The following is a 19,202-nucleotide window of genomic DNA, read 5'->3' as shown; positions in this document are numbered from 1 at the left end:
ACTTGCACCTTTGTGCTTTAGTCCTGGTTATAACCTTGATTTTTTTTCTATGTAACCTTGGCCAGTCATTTCATTCCCCTGTGACCCAGGTTGCCTCCAGTCCTTACTCACACTGGTGTAGACTGCGTAGTGCAAGTGCAAAGTACTACTTACAGATCCTGGGAATAAAATGTTGCGCTGTACTGTAACGTACAGCAGCAGTGCTGGAAACCTTTGCTGATGTGAAGAGTAGCCACCTCTATGGGAATGTCTTTGCATGAACAAAAACCTGCAGTGTAATATTGCATGGACCTTCTTTCTTCCAGCTGCCTAAGGACTTAAAAGTGTATTCAGCCACTTTCTGCCTTTCACTGCAAAGCTGCATCTTGCCTGTGGACCCTCCTGAGCTGCCCATGTGAGTAGTTGAAGCTCTGAGTTGCCATGCTTGTTTACTTGTTACGTGGAGCACTTCTGGACAAGCTCAGCTGGTAAGTGGTAGTTCTGTCAGTGATGGTGTCAAAAATATCTGTTATTGGTAGGCAACAGCTCTTGAGCAGAAATTCATGCTTTCACGAGCTAACGTGAGTATGTAAGACAAATGTCACATAGGGAGTTTCCCACTGGTGACTTCTGCCAGCAGTTCGTTTCTGTGCCACCCCTTTTCTCTGTTGTCTTTGGACTTTGTTATGATAGAAAGCTGCCTCTTTCCCTTAAGTAATATTGTCATCCTAAGTTTATGGGCTCTTCCTGGAAAGTTTCTAAAGTTCAGCCTAATGATTCAGTACAGAATAGAGTAAGAGCAAATAAGGCTGAACAAAAAGTAATCTCTTGCTTAAAATAGTAAATCTGTTAAGGCAACAACTGAGCAAGTATGGGGCAGTACATGGATTTGTAATTCAAGCAGGATTTGTTTGGAAAATTTCTGCTGCTGGGAAGAATGTCTTGGATGAGAACCCCCTTGCCTTTGATGCTGCCAGGAGAGGGCGGCAGCAGTGGCTCTGCTGCACTGCGCCTGCGCCGAGTCCAGGCGCGCAGCCTGGAAAAAATGTTTCCAGGAATTACCGTCATCTGTCCCAATGCCAGAACTCCCTCTTTCTCCCTGTATGAATCATGCGGATGTGAAGTCGCTTGTGTTTCCGGAATCCAGCTGAATTTATTACGAGATCATCTCTTCGACTCACCTGCACGTGTAAAGCCCAAGCTTTTCTGAGATATATTGCACCGATCCTCTCCCAGCTCCAGAAATGCATTGCAGGGTTACTGCATTGTTTCAGGCCCTCAGAGTGCACAGGGCAAGCACTCAGGCAAGCCAAACTGTTAGCTCCTCTGAGGGAAACATCCTCTCTCTCTTCCCAGCTGAACTGGACCCAGTCCTACCTGCTGATATTTTTAGACGGGAAAGATCTGAAGCGTGGCCATATAGCTGTGACCTGCAGCGAGCGTTATCAGTGCTGAGGTCTGAGTGAACTGGGGATGGAGAGAGCCAGCCTTCCCCTGGCGTGCTGCTGTTACAGAGCTTGAAAACCCATTGGCCTCTTGAGCTCCGTCTATAAATAGCCGGAGAGGAACGGCATGCCCCGGCAATGGGAAGGCAAGCTCTGCAGCTCCTGGTGCCAGCACAGCACCCGTTCCTGGTCAGTGGGTGACTTATGGAGCGGAGAAGAGGGAAAGGGCCAGGGTGTTAACTTGTCAAGGCAGAAAGAGAGGAATGCATGTGTAGTTCCCCCTTTTAAGGTAATGATGTGTGAATTGTTTCAAAGGTTTTCTCTCCTGTGCCAATCTACAGTGGATGTGAGTAGTTACAGCCCAGGGCTCCAAGCCTGGCTTTGTTTGAACTGAAGCAGCTCTGGAGATCCCCTTGAGTGTCCGCCAAAAGGCAGTCGTCACACTAACACTGTTCTTTAAGGCAGATGAGCTGCCAGGGATCTTTGTGCTTTACTCGCTGACTCTCTGCCTGTCCTCCTCCATCTCTGCCCCGTACTCGTAGCGTGAGTCCATCGGCCATGGTTGTGCTCCTGTGTTCCACACAACCTCCAGCTGATGAGGCGGTGACCAGAAGAGAGATAAGCATTTGGTGTGAGGGATGAGGAGAGGGAGAAATATAATCTGTGTTTTAGACTGAAATGCTAATCAGAGGAGAGCTCTGTGTATGGGAGAGCTGCCCTGGTTTAATTTGCATCTGTTTGTTCAGATGGCCCAAGCTTCTGTGAGAATGTTTAGTGTTTAGCATGGACCTCTTCCTGGCTGACTTCAGACCAAATGAAATACAGCAAGAAAATACAAGTGCCCAGACAGGACTTGATGTGGGTTTGGAGTAGTGCTGTCTCTTAAACCAGCACAGGAAAAACCCTTAGAGAAGAACCGATCACATCAAAAATATGTTGGCAATCTCAGAAAAAGAAACACCTTTTATTCCTGTGGGGAGTTGCTGTTTCTGTCTGACAGCAAAAACTTGTGGTGAGAAAGGTCAGAAGCAGGGCACTAACATAACCAAAGCTGCGGGAGCAAAGCTGGCCCAACCCAAGGCAGACCCAGACTAGTTTTCCTCCCACCGCCAACGATGAGGGGAAGATTCCCCTTTGGATAGTTTTCTAGAACTCAGTTTCCTCCGCAAGGAGGAAAATTTGTCTCCGAGAACTTTCCGTAGCCCGGTGTTGTCCCTAGCAAAGGGTAGGTCCTTCTTCATAGCAGGCAGTTGTCCTGTGAACATTTCCCACTTAGCCAGGGCATCCACGGTCTTGTCTACCTGAGCCAGTTCCTCCTCGGAGACGTTCCTCTCTAAGGCAGCAATGCACGTCTCCAGCCACAGTTCATAATCTTTAATGATATCTGTGGACTTCGTGGGTCCGGCGAGCTGCGGCTGGCTGTGTGCCTCTGCCAGTGAACACGAATGCTCATCTTGTTCCAGCTCCTGGCCGATGGAGAGGGCCTGGCTGCAAGTGTCTGGTGTCAGTGGTTCGGACAAGGAGGTCACAGCTTCGGAGTCGTTCTCGCAGCACATCCCAGAGTCTGAGCTGAATGGAAGGATGTCCTCGGAGGCGGACAGGTCTGATGACTCTTGCCTTGGCCACGTGGACAATACAGTCTGTGTCCAAGCATAGAGCTTCTGTGGCGAGATGAAAAAAGGTTTCATTATAGAGAATGCAAGAAAACAGTTATGCCTTTCCCAGTGTTTGTCAGGCAAACCTACTCATCTTCAGTGGCTCAGCTTCAGATGATGCTGTGGCCCTTTCTGCCAGAAGATGGGTTCAGACAACTCATGGTTACCCTATGAAGCAGGGGCTTCCTCTTGTCCCATTTGCTTGGAGTCAGCATCTGTTGCAGAGCTGCCTCCAGTCAGATGTAGACTGTATCTGCTCTATTATTGAAGAGGGTAGGAGAAACAGCACAAAATCACTCCCTGCTGTGTGGATGTGATCTCCACAAGAGCCAGACCGGTGCCTCTCTAGAGGAAGCTGTGTCATAAAAGCTCCTGAGATAGTGGTGAAAAATTTTGTTTCATCATGTTGTTAACTCCTGTGGTAATGTGCATTTTATTCCTAAGAATAGCTCTTCTCCTCTCGAGCTGCAATGCACAAGTAGGAAGGCTGGGTTCCAGGAAAGAATTAATGAAAGGAAAATGTCTGAGACAATTTCCTTTTTAAATATTAAATGCTACAATAGGGCATATAACAGGTTGCTTCTGGCACGTTTACTCCTTATGCTTTGGGGAATGAATCGCAGTACTCCAGTCATCACTGGATAAAAGGTGATCTCCTTGTCTGCATTGTTGGCATGTGTTGGGGAGTTTTTTATGTGTTTTTCAGCTTTTTCACACCCTCGTGCCCTATTTCTTCATCTTTATTTTCTGCAGCTCCCAGGTGATACCTTTGCAAAGCCCTGCGATTGCTTTAGGGAACAGCAGTGACAGAGTATTAACCCGAGGTGTAGCCCCTGGTGTGCCCGTCACTGTGCTGGGTCCATATGTGCTGAGGTCAGGGTCAGCTGTAGTGTTTGAGAAGCGGGCAGGAGATTTCCAGCCCTGCAGAGCTCTCTTCTCCTGCAGCTCCCCGCTATTCCCTCCCCCTTCCCTCTGCCATTGCTCTCTCTTCAGGCGAGTGACAGAAAGGATAAAAGAGCTCAAATTGAGTGGGTGGGAGAAGTCGGCCCTGTTTCTTATTTCAGTCTGTGCATGAAGCCTCAGGGAAGAATTTCATACGAGAATAAAATGGACTCTTTCAGCTAAGTTAATCCACCCTGCCCCCCCTCCTTCTGGGGCAAGAAAAAATGTAAAGGGACAACTTTTCTCCTGCCTCATCCCACCTCCAATAGCCCTTCCCTCCCTCTGGGTTTAAAAAACAAAGATGGCACCAGAAGCTGCAATAGGAGTGGGACTAGGGCAGGGAACAGCAAAGCTATTGGAAAGCTGCAACCTCCCCATGATTTTATAATGTCTCTTAAAATTCCCAAGAGTAGTGAGTCTGCGAAGAAATCACAACTGCTGCTTCGCATGATTCCCAAGAAGAGAGAGCTGCTGAGATGAGGATGTTTGAACAGTGTATCTGGATTATTTAAGGCAAAAGGAGGGGATGATCGACTCAAGATTGCTACCAAACCCCCAAAATCTTCCCTGCCTCTCACCCTCTGGGTGGTTTATTGATTCAAATTTGGGAAGGGCTTGTAGGGCTGCAGCCTTTTTTTATGTTCTCATACTTAGAAAGGGATAAGCTTTTCACAGTTTTAGCTTACCTGCAGGCAGGAGCATTCGAAGTGGATGCCCACCCCAGGTAAGTCACTAAGAATGAAACCTGTTGTCTGACACCTCAAGGGGCTCCAGGTTTGACATGGTAAGTTTTTCAAACCCTTCTGCCATGGCACCGCTGTCATCCCCAGCAGCAGTGCAGCCACGCTGCGCCTAAGAGTAGCTACTGCGATTAACACCATGGTGAGGATGTAGCTAACCCAACTTATAAGAGCAGCTCGAACACTGTTTTCTTCTGCAGCATGGCCACTGCAACCTAACCTCTGCTACATGCAGAACAGCCTGGGATGCTGCAGAAGCAGCAGTTGGAAATGTTGGTTGTGGTGGGGAAACACGATGAGAATTGATTTGCTTTCAGTTTTCAAGATGACTCATGCTGGAATAAGCAGCTGTGATGAAAAAATGGAGTATGTTTCTGCGTGCAACTCAGCTAAATAAATTGAGGGGCTCTTCCTCCTGCATAAGGACTGGTTTCCTGTCCCACACGCTCTTCTGTCGGTAACTGTGTCTCAGTTGCAGACTTCAGCATTACCTGCTGTTGCTGGCAAGGAACAGCTTTGTATCTGGCATTTCCTGTATTTATTATGAGGTCTGGGGCTGTTGTGTGGCAGGTGGGGATCTGTGGTAGTTTTCCAAAGGGAAATGTGACTTTAGACTTGCACTTGGCCAGCCACAACCTCTCAAAACGTGCTTAGCAAGTAACTTTGCTATCTGATATTGTCTCCAAATGCTTTGTGCTCTCTTCTGTCTGATTCCTTAACTGTTTAATTCATCTCTGGCATTTATATTTCCTCTTCATGCTATAGCAAAGCCTCTCACAGAGATTATCACAACTGTCTTATACCAGCTTGTACTACATCTAGCTGAGCTTTTCCTTGTCAAGGAAGCAGATGTGACATTTGGCAAGTGTATCCTCTCTTCAGGTTTGTGTTCACTGTTGCCAGAGCATGCTGAGCCAATTACAGTATTTTCTGCAGGTGTAAATGCAAAAATGTTTCTAGAAAAGCTTAATCCAGATGGCATTTCTCTTCTAGAAAGCAATAGCTGGATGCTGACAGGCTGGGTGTTTAAATAAACTGGAATTTACTCCTCTGGTAGTCTCAGCAATTTAGGTACCTCTCAGACAGAAGCAGGCACCAGCCAGTCTCGAAATCAGAGAATGGTCTAACACCACTGCAGATGCACAGACAAGCAGTAAAACCACATGAACGTGGGTTTGGTGTTGGTTTTTTTTTTCCCCACGTCCTTTGCTGTGCTTCTGTGCATCTGATTCCAAGCTGAATGAAACTAGAGGCATCCCCGTTCTCACTCTGCATGTATCTTGTTACAAATATAACCCACATACTTTAAAGTAGGCAGCCGTGAAAAGTCCTGTCTCTGAGCATGATGTGTGTCAGACAAGAATTATAACGAGGGAGAAGATAGGGTGCTGAGTGAGAATGATGACATTATTTCTATTCTACCAGCCGCTTGGCTACTGAATCCTGCTTTTTAGACAGCAGAGGGAGAAAACACTTTCTAGAGCTAAGGGCATCTTAGCACTATTCCTGGTGTTGTCTAAATGTGGTGTTAGGAGTTTTATGGGTGGGAGAGAAGAGACAAATGATGAGTTTGGGACCCTCCACTTATTAGGGGGTAATAATTTGGGATTCTTTCTCATATCTTTAAACAGAGGAACTGCAGCAATGTACACACTTAATATTTTCTCCCTCTTACCAGCAGCCCCAGAGAGGCAGAAAACCATGGCGGCACACAGGAAAGTGTATAGATGTGGGAATTGCTGTGCTCACTGACCCTCTGGCTTGAAATCTGCCTGCCCTCCCCACCTCATTTTTGGGAGTAGCAAAATGTGGTCAGACTGTTGCACTGTCCCTTATTGTGAACAGCCAAAAGCCCTAGAGCTTGTGTAAAGGGCTATGTTAGTCACAGACCATGTGTACAACCACCCCCCTCCATTTAGGTGTAAGCTTGCTTTCTTAGCACCTTGCGCTGAGAGCATCTGCATTTAACATGCTGCTGCAGTGCATTGAATGCTGTGGTTTGGGGTGAGCCGCTCTGCTCTCTGCTATGTCCCCTTGCTCTAGGAAGGGCCAATGGATCTGTCTCTCACCCTGTAGCGCTCGATGAGTTTGAAACCCACGACGTGCTGCAGCTTCCGAAGGCAGATGGGACATGGTTCCAGAGGCCGCAACAGGGCTTCGTCCAGGCTCAGCGCGCCCTGCATGATGCACTGCAGCCAGCGGCAGGTCCCCAGCCCCATCAGGTGGCAGATCTCGTGGCAGGTCACCTTTCAGGAAAGCAAAAACTACAGCAGTGTATGGTCATTCCTGCTTTCACTGTCACCTCTTCTTCCTCCTCTGTTGTTTCCCTTTCCCTCCTCCTCAACAGTCTAACTGACTCATTGCTCAGCCCTGGCAGTTCTCCAGCCTAGGCTTTTCTGAGGTGGAAGGGGAACATGGCTCCCTTCTTCCCAGGTACCCCAACATCCATGTTTGTGTGGTGGAGGAGGAAGGGTGGGTGTGTTTTTTAGAAGCATCTGTGGGAAAACCCTGTAGATCGCATGTTCAGAGCTGTAGGGCAGTGCTGCTGTCACTCTCTTCCCCAAGGACAGTGTGGTGTTTGGGTTTTTTGTTTTCTTAAGGGGGGAAAAACAGTCCCACTGCGGTCTGAAAAGAGCAGCACAGTCCACGTGAGAAAACTGTAAGAAACTATTGGCAATAACAGATCTGGGTCCTTCCAAAGCAGATGCTCTTAACATTTGTGCCAAAGCAAAAACTAAGCTGGAGTCAGCTGGCCAAGCATGACTGCCTTGGGAATTGGCAACCGTGGAAAGGCTGAGGATGGAGGATTCCCCTCCTCCTCCCATTGCCACCTAACATCATTTGAAATTGCTACAGGAAGAGACCTCAGACTCAGAAATCCTGAGCAAATACCGGGGGAGGCAGAGAGAAATGGCATCAAAGGTGTTGGTGCGGCTGCTCCACATAGGCCAGCTTTGGGAGAAGTGCTGGAAGCAGAGCTGGCACAAAGGCACAGGGGAGATGCTGGGATGAGGGAGGACAGCACTCATGAAGGGGATGTGTTGGAGATAATGGGGTTTAAGGGCATCTGCATGTAAATATAAGTGCAGACTTGTCTGAGGTATTTTTTCTCACCTATCCATCTATGTAAGTAGCTCTGGCAAGTGGTCCCTTCCCCTTATGGATACCGATGTCTGAGGAAGACACGGTCATCCCTTCCCAGCCATCCATTCATTAACACACAACTCCACTAGATAGTCTGATTCATCTCCAAATACTGTATCACCTAACAGATCCTACTGCATGTGCATCATCTGGCAAGCAAAATACTCAGATTACCAAAGCACAAGCCTGGGAGCTGGGTAGGGTTTTTGTCTTAGTGTTGCTCCATGACATAAGGCAAGTCCTGTAGCCTCACTATACAGCTGATGCTCTGGTTTGCTCCAGTGACAAGGGGAGTAAGAGTTGTCTATGTGGTGCACTAAAATACAAGCTCTTTAGGACTGTGTTAAGTGTGATTAAGCAGTGATTGCCTGAATCTTCTGGGAGCAGAGTCTCATGCCTGCTTCACTGGGCCGTGATGTGGATTATGCCCAGGCCTGAAATATTTAACCCTACAGGGCAAGAAATATGGGGTGCTGGTCCTACCTTACAGCACTGGACCATCTCTTGGGCACTGAATGGCAGTGTCCGGTCTCTGCTCTCCTTGCTGACTTCACATAACCGTTCCTTCTGTGTGAGTGGATTCAAGCTGCTACAGCCAGCCTGGGGGAAATCCCCAGAAAATCTGGCAAAGCTGCAGACTCCCACTTCTGTAAAGAGAGGCACGTACAAGTTAGGCATCAGCTCTCATGACCATCTCTCACCTTGGGCAGCATGAAAAGAAAGCTGTTGTAGCACAGTCCAGGTGAGCACAAAGGGTGTGATAAGACACTTCCCAAAAGGTTTGTAGCACCTCAGTTACCTTTGCCTGGAGCAGGAGCCCTGACTCTGCTAATTTTAAATGGGGAAAACCTAGTTCCTCTTATCAGAGAGAGAGTAACATGTTAAGGATAGGATTTAACTATTCCAGTCTTGCAGTGAGGGCTTTTTGGTACAGTGCTGCCTTATTTGCATGCTGTGCTAGGAGATCATGGGACACCAATCCCACCTTGTCCTGGCAGGAATTTGCTGAATGTGAAGCTCCAGGTCTCACATGGGTAAAGGTCCAGCAGAGTGAGTCCAAGGACACACAGGGCATCCATGGGCTTGTTGTTCTTCAGGAAATTCAGGATCCCATCTGGAGAAATACAAGAAACATCCCTAGAAGGCATGCAAGAGCCAGAATTTCTGCTGCTCATGGGGAAGAGGATGTAATCCAAGCCACAGATAGCCAGAGCTGTTGGATTCAGCATCTCTGATGTAGAACCATGGCTGTGTAGCCCATCTCCTCAAATCAGAGTATGAGCAGACCTGACTTTGGAAGTGGTGCTGAGCAGAGTTAAAACAAAGCAGAGATAAGGGCAGAGATGTAGGTGAATTCAGTACTAACCCATGGAACTGAGCACCTGGAAGTAGAAAAATTTCCCTACAGGCATTTCAGACCTGACCTGGAGCAGCCATATCGCTGCAGTGCTAGGTCTGTGCTGAGCACGTGCTGCCCGCGATACCTGCAAAAACAGCTTGTTCCAGATGGATGTTTGTGCAGTGAGAGTTTGGCAGCTGACAAAGCACCTTCCCTGGGGAGTTGTGTGACACTTGAACCCAGATTTCCTAACATGAAAGGCCAATGAGTTCCCCACCTGCACCACCCAGGCCACTGATTTACTTTGGCACTGGACAAGAGATGGGAGAACTCGGACTGCACCAAATCAACAGTGCCTTCCCGTGGAGCTGATCTGATCACTTTGCAGAGCTGGACCTAAACATAATAGCACTGAAAAATACAAACAGCAGAGGAAAATATGATGAAAGTCACTTTGTGTTTTATTCCTGTTTCCAGCCTCAAAGTTCTGGGTTTTCCATGGGAACAGGATTACTCCCTTCCTCATCCCCTCCCTGCTCAGGCAATGAAGGGCTATTTCAGGCATCTCCTAAGGGAGGGCTTGTGCCCACGTGCCAAGCTGATGTCTCTATGGGCTCCCCGCTCCCAGGTCCTTACCTGCGTGAAGCTGCACCCTGTCCGAGTCCTGGCTGTGGCGGTAGCAGCAGTGAATGGAAGAGATGGGGATGGAGGGAAGGCACTTCACACGGAGACCCAGGAAGAAAGACTCAACACAGCTCTGGAGGGAATCCAGCAGCGAGAGCCCGGCAGGTCCTTCAATTAAGTCTAAGAAGAGAAGCTCTATTATCAGTTTTTTAAAGCTAGGGTGAACCATAGGATCTGAAGGGGTTTTGTGGGGCTGGCCACAGCAACTGAGGAGGAGGAAGGCTGGTTCATTCTGAAGTTAATTGCTTACTCTGGGATGTGGCAGACATCTCTAGGTGGTTATACAGATATGGAGGAGAAGAGGGGGCTCTTTCTGAGAGGTGGCTCAAGACATTGGTATGCTCTCTCATTAGCACAGCAGATATGCTAGGAAGATTGTCTCCTATTTTAAGTTGTGCAGAAAGATTAATGTGGGAGTGGGTGGCTGTTTTTAATGAACCATCAGGGATGGAGCTCCAGAAATGCTGTTTTATCCAGCATTGTTTTACATCTAGATGTATATGTATGTATGTATGTGTGCATACATATATTCATAGCAAATCTTACCCAGGGGCACACATACCATTTACAGGGCAGGTCTACTGGTGGTTGCCATCATGGCTTGTGACTGTGGACTGGGGACATGTCAGAGCATTTGGTATTACGCTTACCTTTGCTATGGCAATTGCATTTTGCAGGTTAGTCCTTAGAAGAGGAGGTTAGTAGCATTCAGCACCACCCACCTCCCACCTATACCTTTCCAGGTGGCTCAGTGAAGATGCCCGCATTACCTATAGGTTGCAGGTAAATGTGCTTTCGACAGAAGTTCTGCTTCCTCCTCAGCATTGCGTGATAGAACGTCTCAAAGTCCTCAGGGGCATCGGGGTGGCTGAGGAGCCAGTCAAAAGCTGTCCGGATGAGCAGTGTGCAGAACAGTGTTCTCTGAGGGTTGTAGGCTTCAGAAAGGAACAGCTTCTCTGCCCTGGAGAAAGCTTTGGCATAGAGCTCCTGCAGGGCTGGGTTGGTGGAGATCAGCGCATCCTTCAGAGCCCGGGGCCCAAAACTGAATTCCTGAGCGTGTTTGCACTGCAGCATCGTGGAGAAACCCACCAGCTGTGGCACTGCCTGCAGGAGGGGATACAACTATCAGCACAGGGCCTCACGAGGGACCTGGAAACCTTCTCGCGCTTTGCTCTCAAAGCAGTTTGCCCCAAGATTCCAGCTGTAAGGTTTGATTGGGAGCTTATAAATGCTGTACAGAGTGCGGGCCAGGAGCCCTACATGTTTACATGAGAGTAGCTGTTATAGGGTGCTCTACATCTGCGGGTATGTCACTGGTTTATGGACAATGTACCAGTAGATGGTGCTCAAGAAATGCATAGCCTTATTATTGTTACTAGATGTCTGGATTAAATCAGATAATTTTTTTTATTTTTTTATTTTTTGATGCTCTATCCTGAAGTCCCAATAACATGGGAAATACCTCTGTGTGTTGTGCAACTGGCTGCACTGGCCCTCATATGATGTTGAAAGGTGGTGCTCCTTTTTGCTGGGGCTAAACCACACTCCTTGGGGCTCTTGAAGGCATAGGTCCATGGCAGGAAACAAGAGGTAGATCTTGGTCTTTATTTATCTGTCTAGCTGTCAGAAACCTAAACTTCTGACTTACCTGACACCAGTGAAAGCAGCTGTTCACTGTTGACAATTTCCTCTAACAGCTTTCAATCCTCACTCTTAGGTATTGACCCCGGGGCTTTTGCCAGCTCCCAGTGCTGTTGTCAGGCTGCAAGATGTGGGAAGGTTTGCCCAGCCTGATCCACAGGTGGGACTTGGTGTGCGAGACTTGTGTTTGCTGGTGCTGCCGCCTCTCTAGCAAGATATGTCCGGGCCTGTTGCCATCATGTCACTTCGTGAATAACTTCATGTCACACCGTGTTAGCATCAGGAATGCTGGTGATGATGTAAAGTGGTAAATAAAGAGCAAATGAAAACCTGCAGGAGAAAGAAATTAATTCAGAGCATCCCAGAAATATCCTCTCCAGGGTCCTTTCTAAGGCCAGCATTTTCCAAAGCTGTAGAAGTCAAGCACCTACTTCCCATTGCAGTTTATGCACTTATGGAGAGTCCAGTAGACATCCTGGAGAAAGGGAAGACAAAGAGGAAACGAAATACAACCCCTACGGCTAACCTATGTCTGGATTTTTCCAAAGACATTCATTTTTTTTGTAAGGAGATCAAGCCAAGTAGAACTAGAGTATTTTGGAGCAGCACTTTGGGCAAAGTTGCCTACCACAGGTGAGTGCTCCACCTGTATACAAGAGAATGAAAAATACATAGGTATATATGCACAAAAGCACAGGGTTTCTAGCAATAAGTATAGTCTTCTATTAGGCAAGTTAATACTAACTGAAAAGAAACCAGACAAGCTTTCTGGGTGGATAAGCAAACGTATCAGCTGCTGACCATCATAATTATAATAGCATCATTCAATCACAGAAAAAGGGGAAATATTTTTAGGAGAAACTGGTTAAGTCTATAATTTAAGCAGGTTTGCAGCCTAGCTCTGTCAGGTAAGTGATATTCAGTGGCCCTTGAGGACAGCAATGTAACAAGAAAATTTAATATTTAAAAAATACTACCAATATGAGCCAAAGTCTTTGCTCAGTTATGCAAAGAAGGCTCTGGTAGTTTGCACTGTAAGAGAAAGGTAGCAGCCCATTAAAATTAACACTGAATTTCCTTACATCTAACCCTTGGGAAGATATGTGTATATATAAGCAGTCCTTAAAAAAGACTCGGTTTGTATGATCCTTTTTGGCGCTAAGGGTATATAGCCTAGGAGAGGGAGCGGGTAAGCATTTCCTCTTATTTTTGCAAGCTTTGTGTTTCGCTAGCATTAAAGGCTGACAGGAGACGGCACAGTGGGACCTGAAGTGGTACAAGGGCGCTAATACAATGAAAGTTTAGAAATAAAATCTGCGATGCTTTCTCAGCCACCTCTTATTATTCCCCACAAAATGTCCCAAGTGCTTCTGCTGGTTTTTACAGGTAGCAACAAGGGTTCATGTGATGTTGTTCTATGCTTTGTCACCCAAATCTCTACACTTCTGACTTGCTTCCAGATTTGGGAGGATGAAGTGAGAGTCTGACCCCATCAGGTCATCAGGAGTTTTGCCTTGGGCGAGGGTAGAGATTTGCCTTTTCCTAAGGCCAAGATTTCACTTGCTCTGCACAAACCTTAAATACGAGCATCGTTTTTCCAGCCATATGCAGAACTTACACTTGGAAACTATTAGCAATATTAAAATGACTGAGGATGCGATCCTGTGAGCTACTGACTGCGTGTTGCTCCCAGGGAAATCAAGGAGACTTTGCACTTGGTCCAGGTTGAGAGTGATCTTGTCAAAGAAGGTTTCTGAGAAGCACGAGCCACTTTCGTCAGCGCTTCCTGGCAATAAATGGAGTACGGGTCTGGGGGAGGAGGAGCTGGTTAGAAAATGAATGGATTTTTCTTTTCTAAATAGGATGTATGCAACAGCAGATACAATGAGCACACAGTCTTCTAGTGTGTGTTCCCCGGGGCTCTCTCATGGAATATACTGTGTACCCAAAGCTATGGGATATACATTGTTTCCCAAGGCTTCCTAAAAGGGGACATTCACCCAGCTCCAGACATTCCCAGCTATGACCATGGGTGTTTTGTGAATGTCCACCATGCCCAAGGATGCTCATGATTACATTTTAGTGGTTTGAAAGCTCAAGGACAGGAATTCACTTGCAACACACAGTCTGGAGCGATGCATGCCTCTGTCTCCTGGAGACTCTGGTTTTGCTTCCGACAGAACAGCAGCAACCCATTATGTTCGCCAAATCCAACACAGTAACTTTTCTTTAACAAGCTTTTCTAAAACACTTCACTGGAGAAAATTAATGCTTCAGAAAATTTTTATGGACAACTTTAGCAGTTTAAAAGAAGAAACCATTTTACAACATTAACCACAGTAGATGTTATTTGTGTGCTTGATCTAATATATAGATATAGTGTTTCATTAACTGAAGTAGTGCAAAAGGGCTTTGTAATTTTTAGTTCTTGTGTTGAGGGTGCCTTGTATTACTCCCTGATGCAGTGCTTCAGGAGGGAATGGCACTTTCACTTGGATTTTTTTTTTCCCCCCTCAGTTTTTAAGATGCCAAGGTGGTGATGAAGAAGTGGAAGCACTGATGCATCTTTCTGCCCTTCAGGTATATAGGAAGGAGACATCACGTCTTTAAGAAAATAAGCAGCTAATTTGGCCCCTTGTTTAATGACAAGCTGTAGGACTTGACTAGCAAGTCCTGAGGAGGAGAAAGTAACTCCTTTTATTTAAAAGGCCAGTAACTTGTATTGGCACTGGAGGAAATGCTTTAAGTAAAATAATAATTTAAAGGTCTGCTGCAAGTGGAGACACTCATCATGTCCACTGATGTGCCATTTTCTACTTTTACCATTAGAATAAAAGCATCCTATTCCCAATCTGCATTTTGTCATTCCATCTTGCAGCCATTTGCTAATGTAATTATTCCAAAACAAGGAGCACCTGTACAAATGAGCAATGCCTGTCTGTGCAGTATGAAACACGAGCCTGTGCCCTCCTGGCACCCGCAAGGTCCCTAAGAGAGCAGGGAAGAAGCCAGCCTGTGCTGGGAATCCTAGTCCAGTTTATGGAGACCTTCCTCTCTTTTCTTTCATATTCTTCATCATCACATCCACACAGTGCAGTGGAGACAGACATAACCCAAAGGTTTTGGCACTTGGCTCCTTGTCCGCTGTTGGGGGCAGCTTCTTCCAATGATTGTGTTGTAGGAACCCAGTTGTGACCTTTCTGCTTGTAGTGCATGTTGTGAGGCAGGAGCTCCAAGGACAACATGGGCTGTACGTCTGGCTTTTGGTAACATACAGAGGTTTCAGCTCAGATTTGGCATATCACACAGATCTTTTTACTATGAAATTTGATGGATTTTTTTCATGGTGGTGTTTTCACAAGAAATGCTCCCAAAATCCAGTCTCAGCATGTAACAGCTCAGCAGTCGGTATACTCCCTCTCTTACAGTAACCTGTAAACGTGCTTTATATGCAATTCAGGTTACTCATAAATTATTCTCTTTGCAAATCAGGCACCTATAAATTATTCTCTGTAATTGAAAATTACCTATGAATTATTCTTTTTGTAATTCACAGATGTGTCACTTATTCTCTGTTATATTGACATTGCTTTCTTGGATAGATATGCCTGGGGCTGACAGTAACAGTGTAATTCTCAAAAGCCAAGGCACTATCACACAGCACGAGTTCATTCGGGATATTCTGACAAGATAGAAATGGTCTTGCATGCAGAAAATCTGTTGTACAGATCCAGAGAAGGGCACTCAGTACATAATGGATTTATTTGGTATTTTATGGAATTTGGCCCTAACATTGTACAGATTGTATTTTTTTATTTTTTTTTAAGCTGGTCATTCTGAAGTTGTTTATTTTATAAGTCGACTTCTAACTCTGACTCTCTCATATATACTGCAGGCTGCAAATGCACGGAAGGACATTCATTCTGTTTCCATCCCCTCTCAGCTCTTGTGAAGTATTTAGAGGCAGACTCACTTAACTGGGCTCTTCGGATGTCAGAGGGACATTAGCAGAGTCTCTTAAAACTGATTAATTGCCTAAGTTAGGTGCTGTACTGTAAACAAGCACTGATAATGCAGAAAATTCATAGCCAGTCAACAGAAATGAAAAGCCCAGAGCAAACATAACAAGCATTAACTAATTATCAACACATGCCCTAGTTGCTTAATAGCTCTTTTCCTGAGATTTGCCATTGGTATCTGTTACTGCCACTCTAGGATCAGTCTTTCCTTCCCAGTATCGCACAGCTGACAGGCTGAAAGCAATTTTCTCAATTTATTTGTTGACATATATAGAAAGAGATTTTTCTTGACTGAGAAGCTGAACTCTCAATGGGTAAAAAAGTCCAGTGTGTTGGGACAGAGAGAGGACACCAAGGTGTAACAGCATTTAACTCGGGCCCAGATAAAATTCTCAGCAGTCCAGCTCCTTCCTCGAGGACCTCAAGGCAGCCCCTTGCACAGAGCCAGGCTTTGCCTGCTGAATAAGCTCAGCTGCTGGGGTCAGACCAAATCTGTTTTCCCAGGTTCAGACCTGAAATGGGGCAACTCCCAGGGGCTGCGGGGAAATTTAAAAATGCTCAGCACTTCTCAGAATCAATCTCCTCTGCTTACGGAGAAAATACACTCTGGACCTGGTCATCCCCATGCTTGTACCCACAAGAAGCTGTCGCATCTTCTGTTCATTTTCCATTAAATGGCCACAAAACACTGAGTCAGATCTCTATGTGTTCCAGACCATAAAGTTAGATAAAACCTTCTGGCCTCACATACTGCCAGATCACAATACTATTTATGTGTAATGTCTCCAGAATATGTTTGTGACTTGGAAACAGATGCTTTGTGTGGTCTCTCTCAAAGTGAGTCATTCCTGGTGCTGTGGAAACCATCAGGGATTCACACGTGCATTTACTGGGAGGAGAACCTACCTGTCATATTGGAATAGTGATTGGTATGTTATTGCCGCAAGGCTCAGTCCTGGAACGTTGTCCTCACATGAATCTTCCTCATTAATTTACTTAGACAGATGGACAACTCACATGCAGAAAAGTTTGCAGGATTAAAGACTAGATTTGTAAAGGTCGTTAAATACCCAAGATGGAGACAGATGCTTGCATCTGTCCTTATTTAAGTATTCTTACTTAAGTGTTCTTAAGTATTTAAGAACACCTACACATCCACTTTCCCCTAAATTTTGTTTTACGTTAAACCTGATCTCTTCAATACACTTTTCTTTCTATGAATATGTATTAAGGACGTACATTATCCCTAGTTTTGCTCTTCTGTCCTAAGAATTTTATTTATCCTATGCTCATACATAATGGTACATTTTTTCAGTGCCTTCTATTTAGGGGGTCTCTAAGTGCCATACAAACATTCATGAACTTCTCTGTGCTACCCTCCAGAAAGTAAGCTGACAGTATATGCCTTTCTCCCTACTCCGCCACATCACCCATTTATTCATCATTTTTAGTGCTACCTCTGTTTGGTTTAGTCCAGCTAAACTCTCTGTGATGCTTCTCCTGTGTACGTGTGTGATGAAGGGTTGGCTGCATTCTTCTCCCCTTACTCTTACGTGAAACAGACCTCTACAATCTGCTGGCTGGTTCCTGTGCATTTGCTGACCAAAGACCCAAAAGCACCCAGATGCAGAGAGCAACACTTATCGGTGCTGTACGACAAACCTAACGCTGCAGAGATACCCAAGCTCTAATCATTCACAGCTCCAGGCACTTTGCTCTTCATCATACTTGTCTAGACAGACTAAATGGTTTCTGCAAGACAACCCCAGTGTTAGCCAGGAAAGAGGCTGCATTTTCCGTACAGATGAATGCCCAAACAGGTATGTCTATGGTCGGATATTCCCTCGAGCACAGGCATTATAAAAGTGGTTCATCACGCAGTATAAATGCACTGTAATGCTGTGCCTCCTCCCAAGAAATCAAGTGTTTTTTAAGTGGTGCCGCCAGGTAGGGGATGTTTATGTGCATTTTACAGGCAAGGAGAAGGAGGGGGGTCCAAGGTAGTACCACGGCCAAGCAGCCACAAAGCCAGCATGGCTTGGGGGGGGGGGGGGGGGGGCCCGACAACGACAGCCCCCAACCCCCAAATTTCTTAGTGGCCAGCTGTACCCTAACCACCAGCCCGGGGGTTTGCTGGGCGAGAGGGATGTTCTGGAAACGCTGCAGAAGCAGGTCCCGCTCCTGGGACACCCCAGCATTTCCCCCCGTGCCCCCCCCGCCCCAGATTTGGAAAAGGGGCAGTTGGTGCCGATCCCCGGGGCTGGACCGGCACGGGTGGGTGTGTGGGGAAGCACCGAGTCGTGTCCGTCGTCCGTGTCCCCCCCCCCCCAAGCACCCTGGGACGAGACCCCAACCTCAGCCCGGCGGCACCCCAAGCCCCCGGGAGGGTGCACCGAGGACAGCCCGGGCACGACCCCCAGCACCCTGGGACCCTACCCCGGGCACGGACCCCCAGCCCCCGGGGGGGGGCGATGCCCATCACCCGGCAAGATGCCTCCTCCCCCCCCCCCCCCGGCCTCCCGTGCCCCCGCTTCCCGCCATGCCGGGCTGTGCCCCCCCTCCCCTCCCTCACGATGAGGGCTGCCCTCCCCCCCTCACGATGAGGGCGAACCCCCCCTCCTATCCCCCCCCCCCCCCAACCTTCCCTCCCCTCAAGCGGCCCGGGGAGGACTCACCGCCCGCCGGGCCGGGGCTGCGGGAGACCGGAGAGGTGCGGTAGGGCCGGGGCACCCGGTTTGGGGGTTGACGAGGCGGAGCGGAGCCCGGCGGCGGCAGGAGGAGCAGCAGGAGGAGGAGGAGGAGGAGGAGGAAGAAGAAAAAAGGCGAGGCGGGGGGGGGTCGGTGCCTCAGTCTTGGAAACGGCGGGATTCGCCGAGCCGCCGCCGCCGCGAGTCGCCTCACGCCGATGCGCGGGGCAACCGCCAGGGGGCGCCCTCGGAGCGGGGCTGCCTCGGGGGGGGAGGGGGCAGTTACGCGGGAAAGGGGGAGGTCCAAGGGAGAAGGTGTCCACGGGTGGTGACAGGGACGCTGACAGGAACGGGTCCTTCCCGGTTTCGGTGGAGCCTGGGAGAGAAGAAGGGAGCGGGATCTCATTTTGGGAAACGTGTTCCCCAAAGAGCCTGGGGCCGAGCGAGGCGGCGGCAGCGCTCCGAGGACGGCAAGTTCTTTAATCTCTGCTCTTAATGAGAAACGAACGAAGGAGTGGGTGTCTGGAGACCGGAGCGCTGGTGAGGTGGTTATGCCGGCGACTGATGCCATCTCCTCTGTGGGAGCGGTGTTTGCATTTTGCCTCAATACAGCTCTCCCACATGGCCTGGATGCATTTCCGTGTCCCACGGTGTCCTTTAATTTGGGAATATTATCTGCTGTTGGAAAGGTTAATTACGTTAGAGGAGTGGAACTCCGCTCCCATGTCTCCATGGCTTCATTTATTCTGTCTTTCATGTTTTGATCCCTTCAACGCTTTGATCCCTCATGTCTGCCATCCCTAGATGGAAGGAATAAGGAACACCCTGGCTGGGACGCAAGCGTGTCCCTAAGTGACATAAGCTGAAATTAGGAAAAAAAAAAATTTGTTTTGCAGCCTCAGGAGCCGTAGTAGTCCTGGCAACCCA

General features: G+C 47.6%; 1 protein-coding gene across 1 annotated transcript; it reads right to left on the bottom strand.

The window, feature by feature from the left end:
• Positions 1–2,423: 2,423 nt before the first annotated feature.
• On the bottom strand, positions 2,424–18,336 carry AMZ1 (archaelysin family metallopeptidase 1). The gene is made up of 8 exons (XM_049791185.1): positions 18,264–18,336; positions 11,577–11,899; positions 10,699–11,032; positions 9,881–10,048; positions 8,891–9,019; positions 8,389–8,552; positions 6,831–7,007; positions 2,424–3,085 (listed from the first exon to the last, which is right to left on the bottom strand). Exons 3-8 carry the CDS (start codon positions 11,000–11,002, stop codon positions 2,516–2,518), a joined length of 1,512 nt encoding a protein of 503 aa, XP_049647142.1. The 5' UTR covers positions 11,003–11,032; positions 11,577–11,899; positions 18,264–18,336; the 3' UTR covers positions 2,424–2,515.
• Between the last annotated feature and the right edge of the window lie 866 nt (positions 18,337–19,202).

The sequence above is a fragment of the Accipiter gentilis genome, chromosome 33 (genome assembly GCF_929443795.1).
Source record: "Accipiter gentilis chromosome 33, bAccGen1.1, whole genome shotgun sequence".
Lineage (NCBI taxonomy): Eukaryota > Metazoa > Chordata > Aves > Accipitriformes > Accipitridae > Astur > Astur gentilis.
Note: the sequence above shows the minus strand (reverse complement) of the source record. Positions and strands in the feature narration are given on the sequence as shown.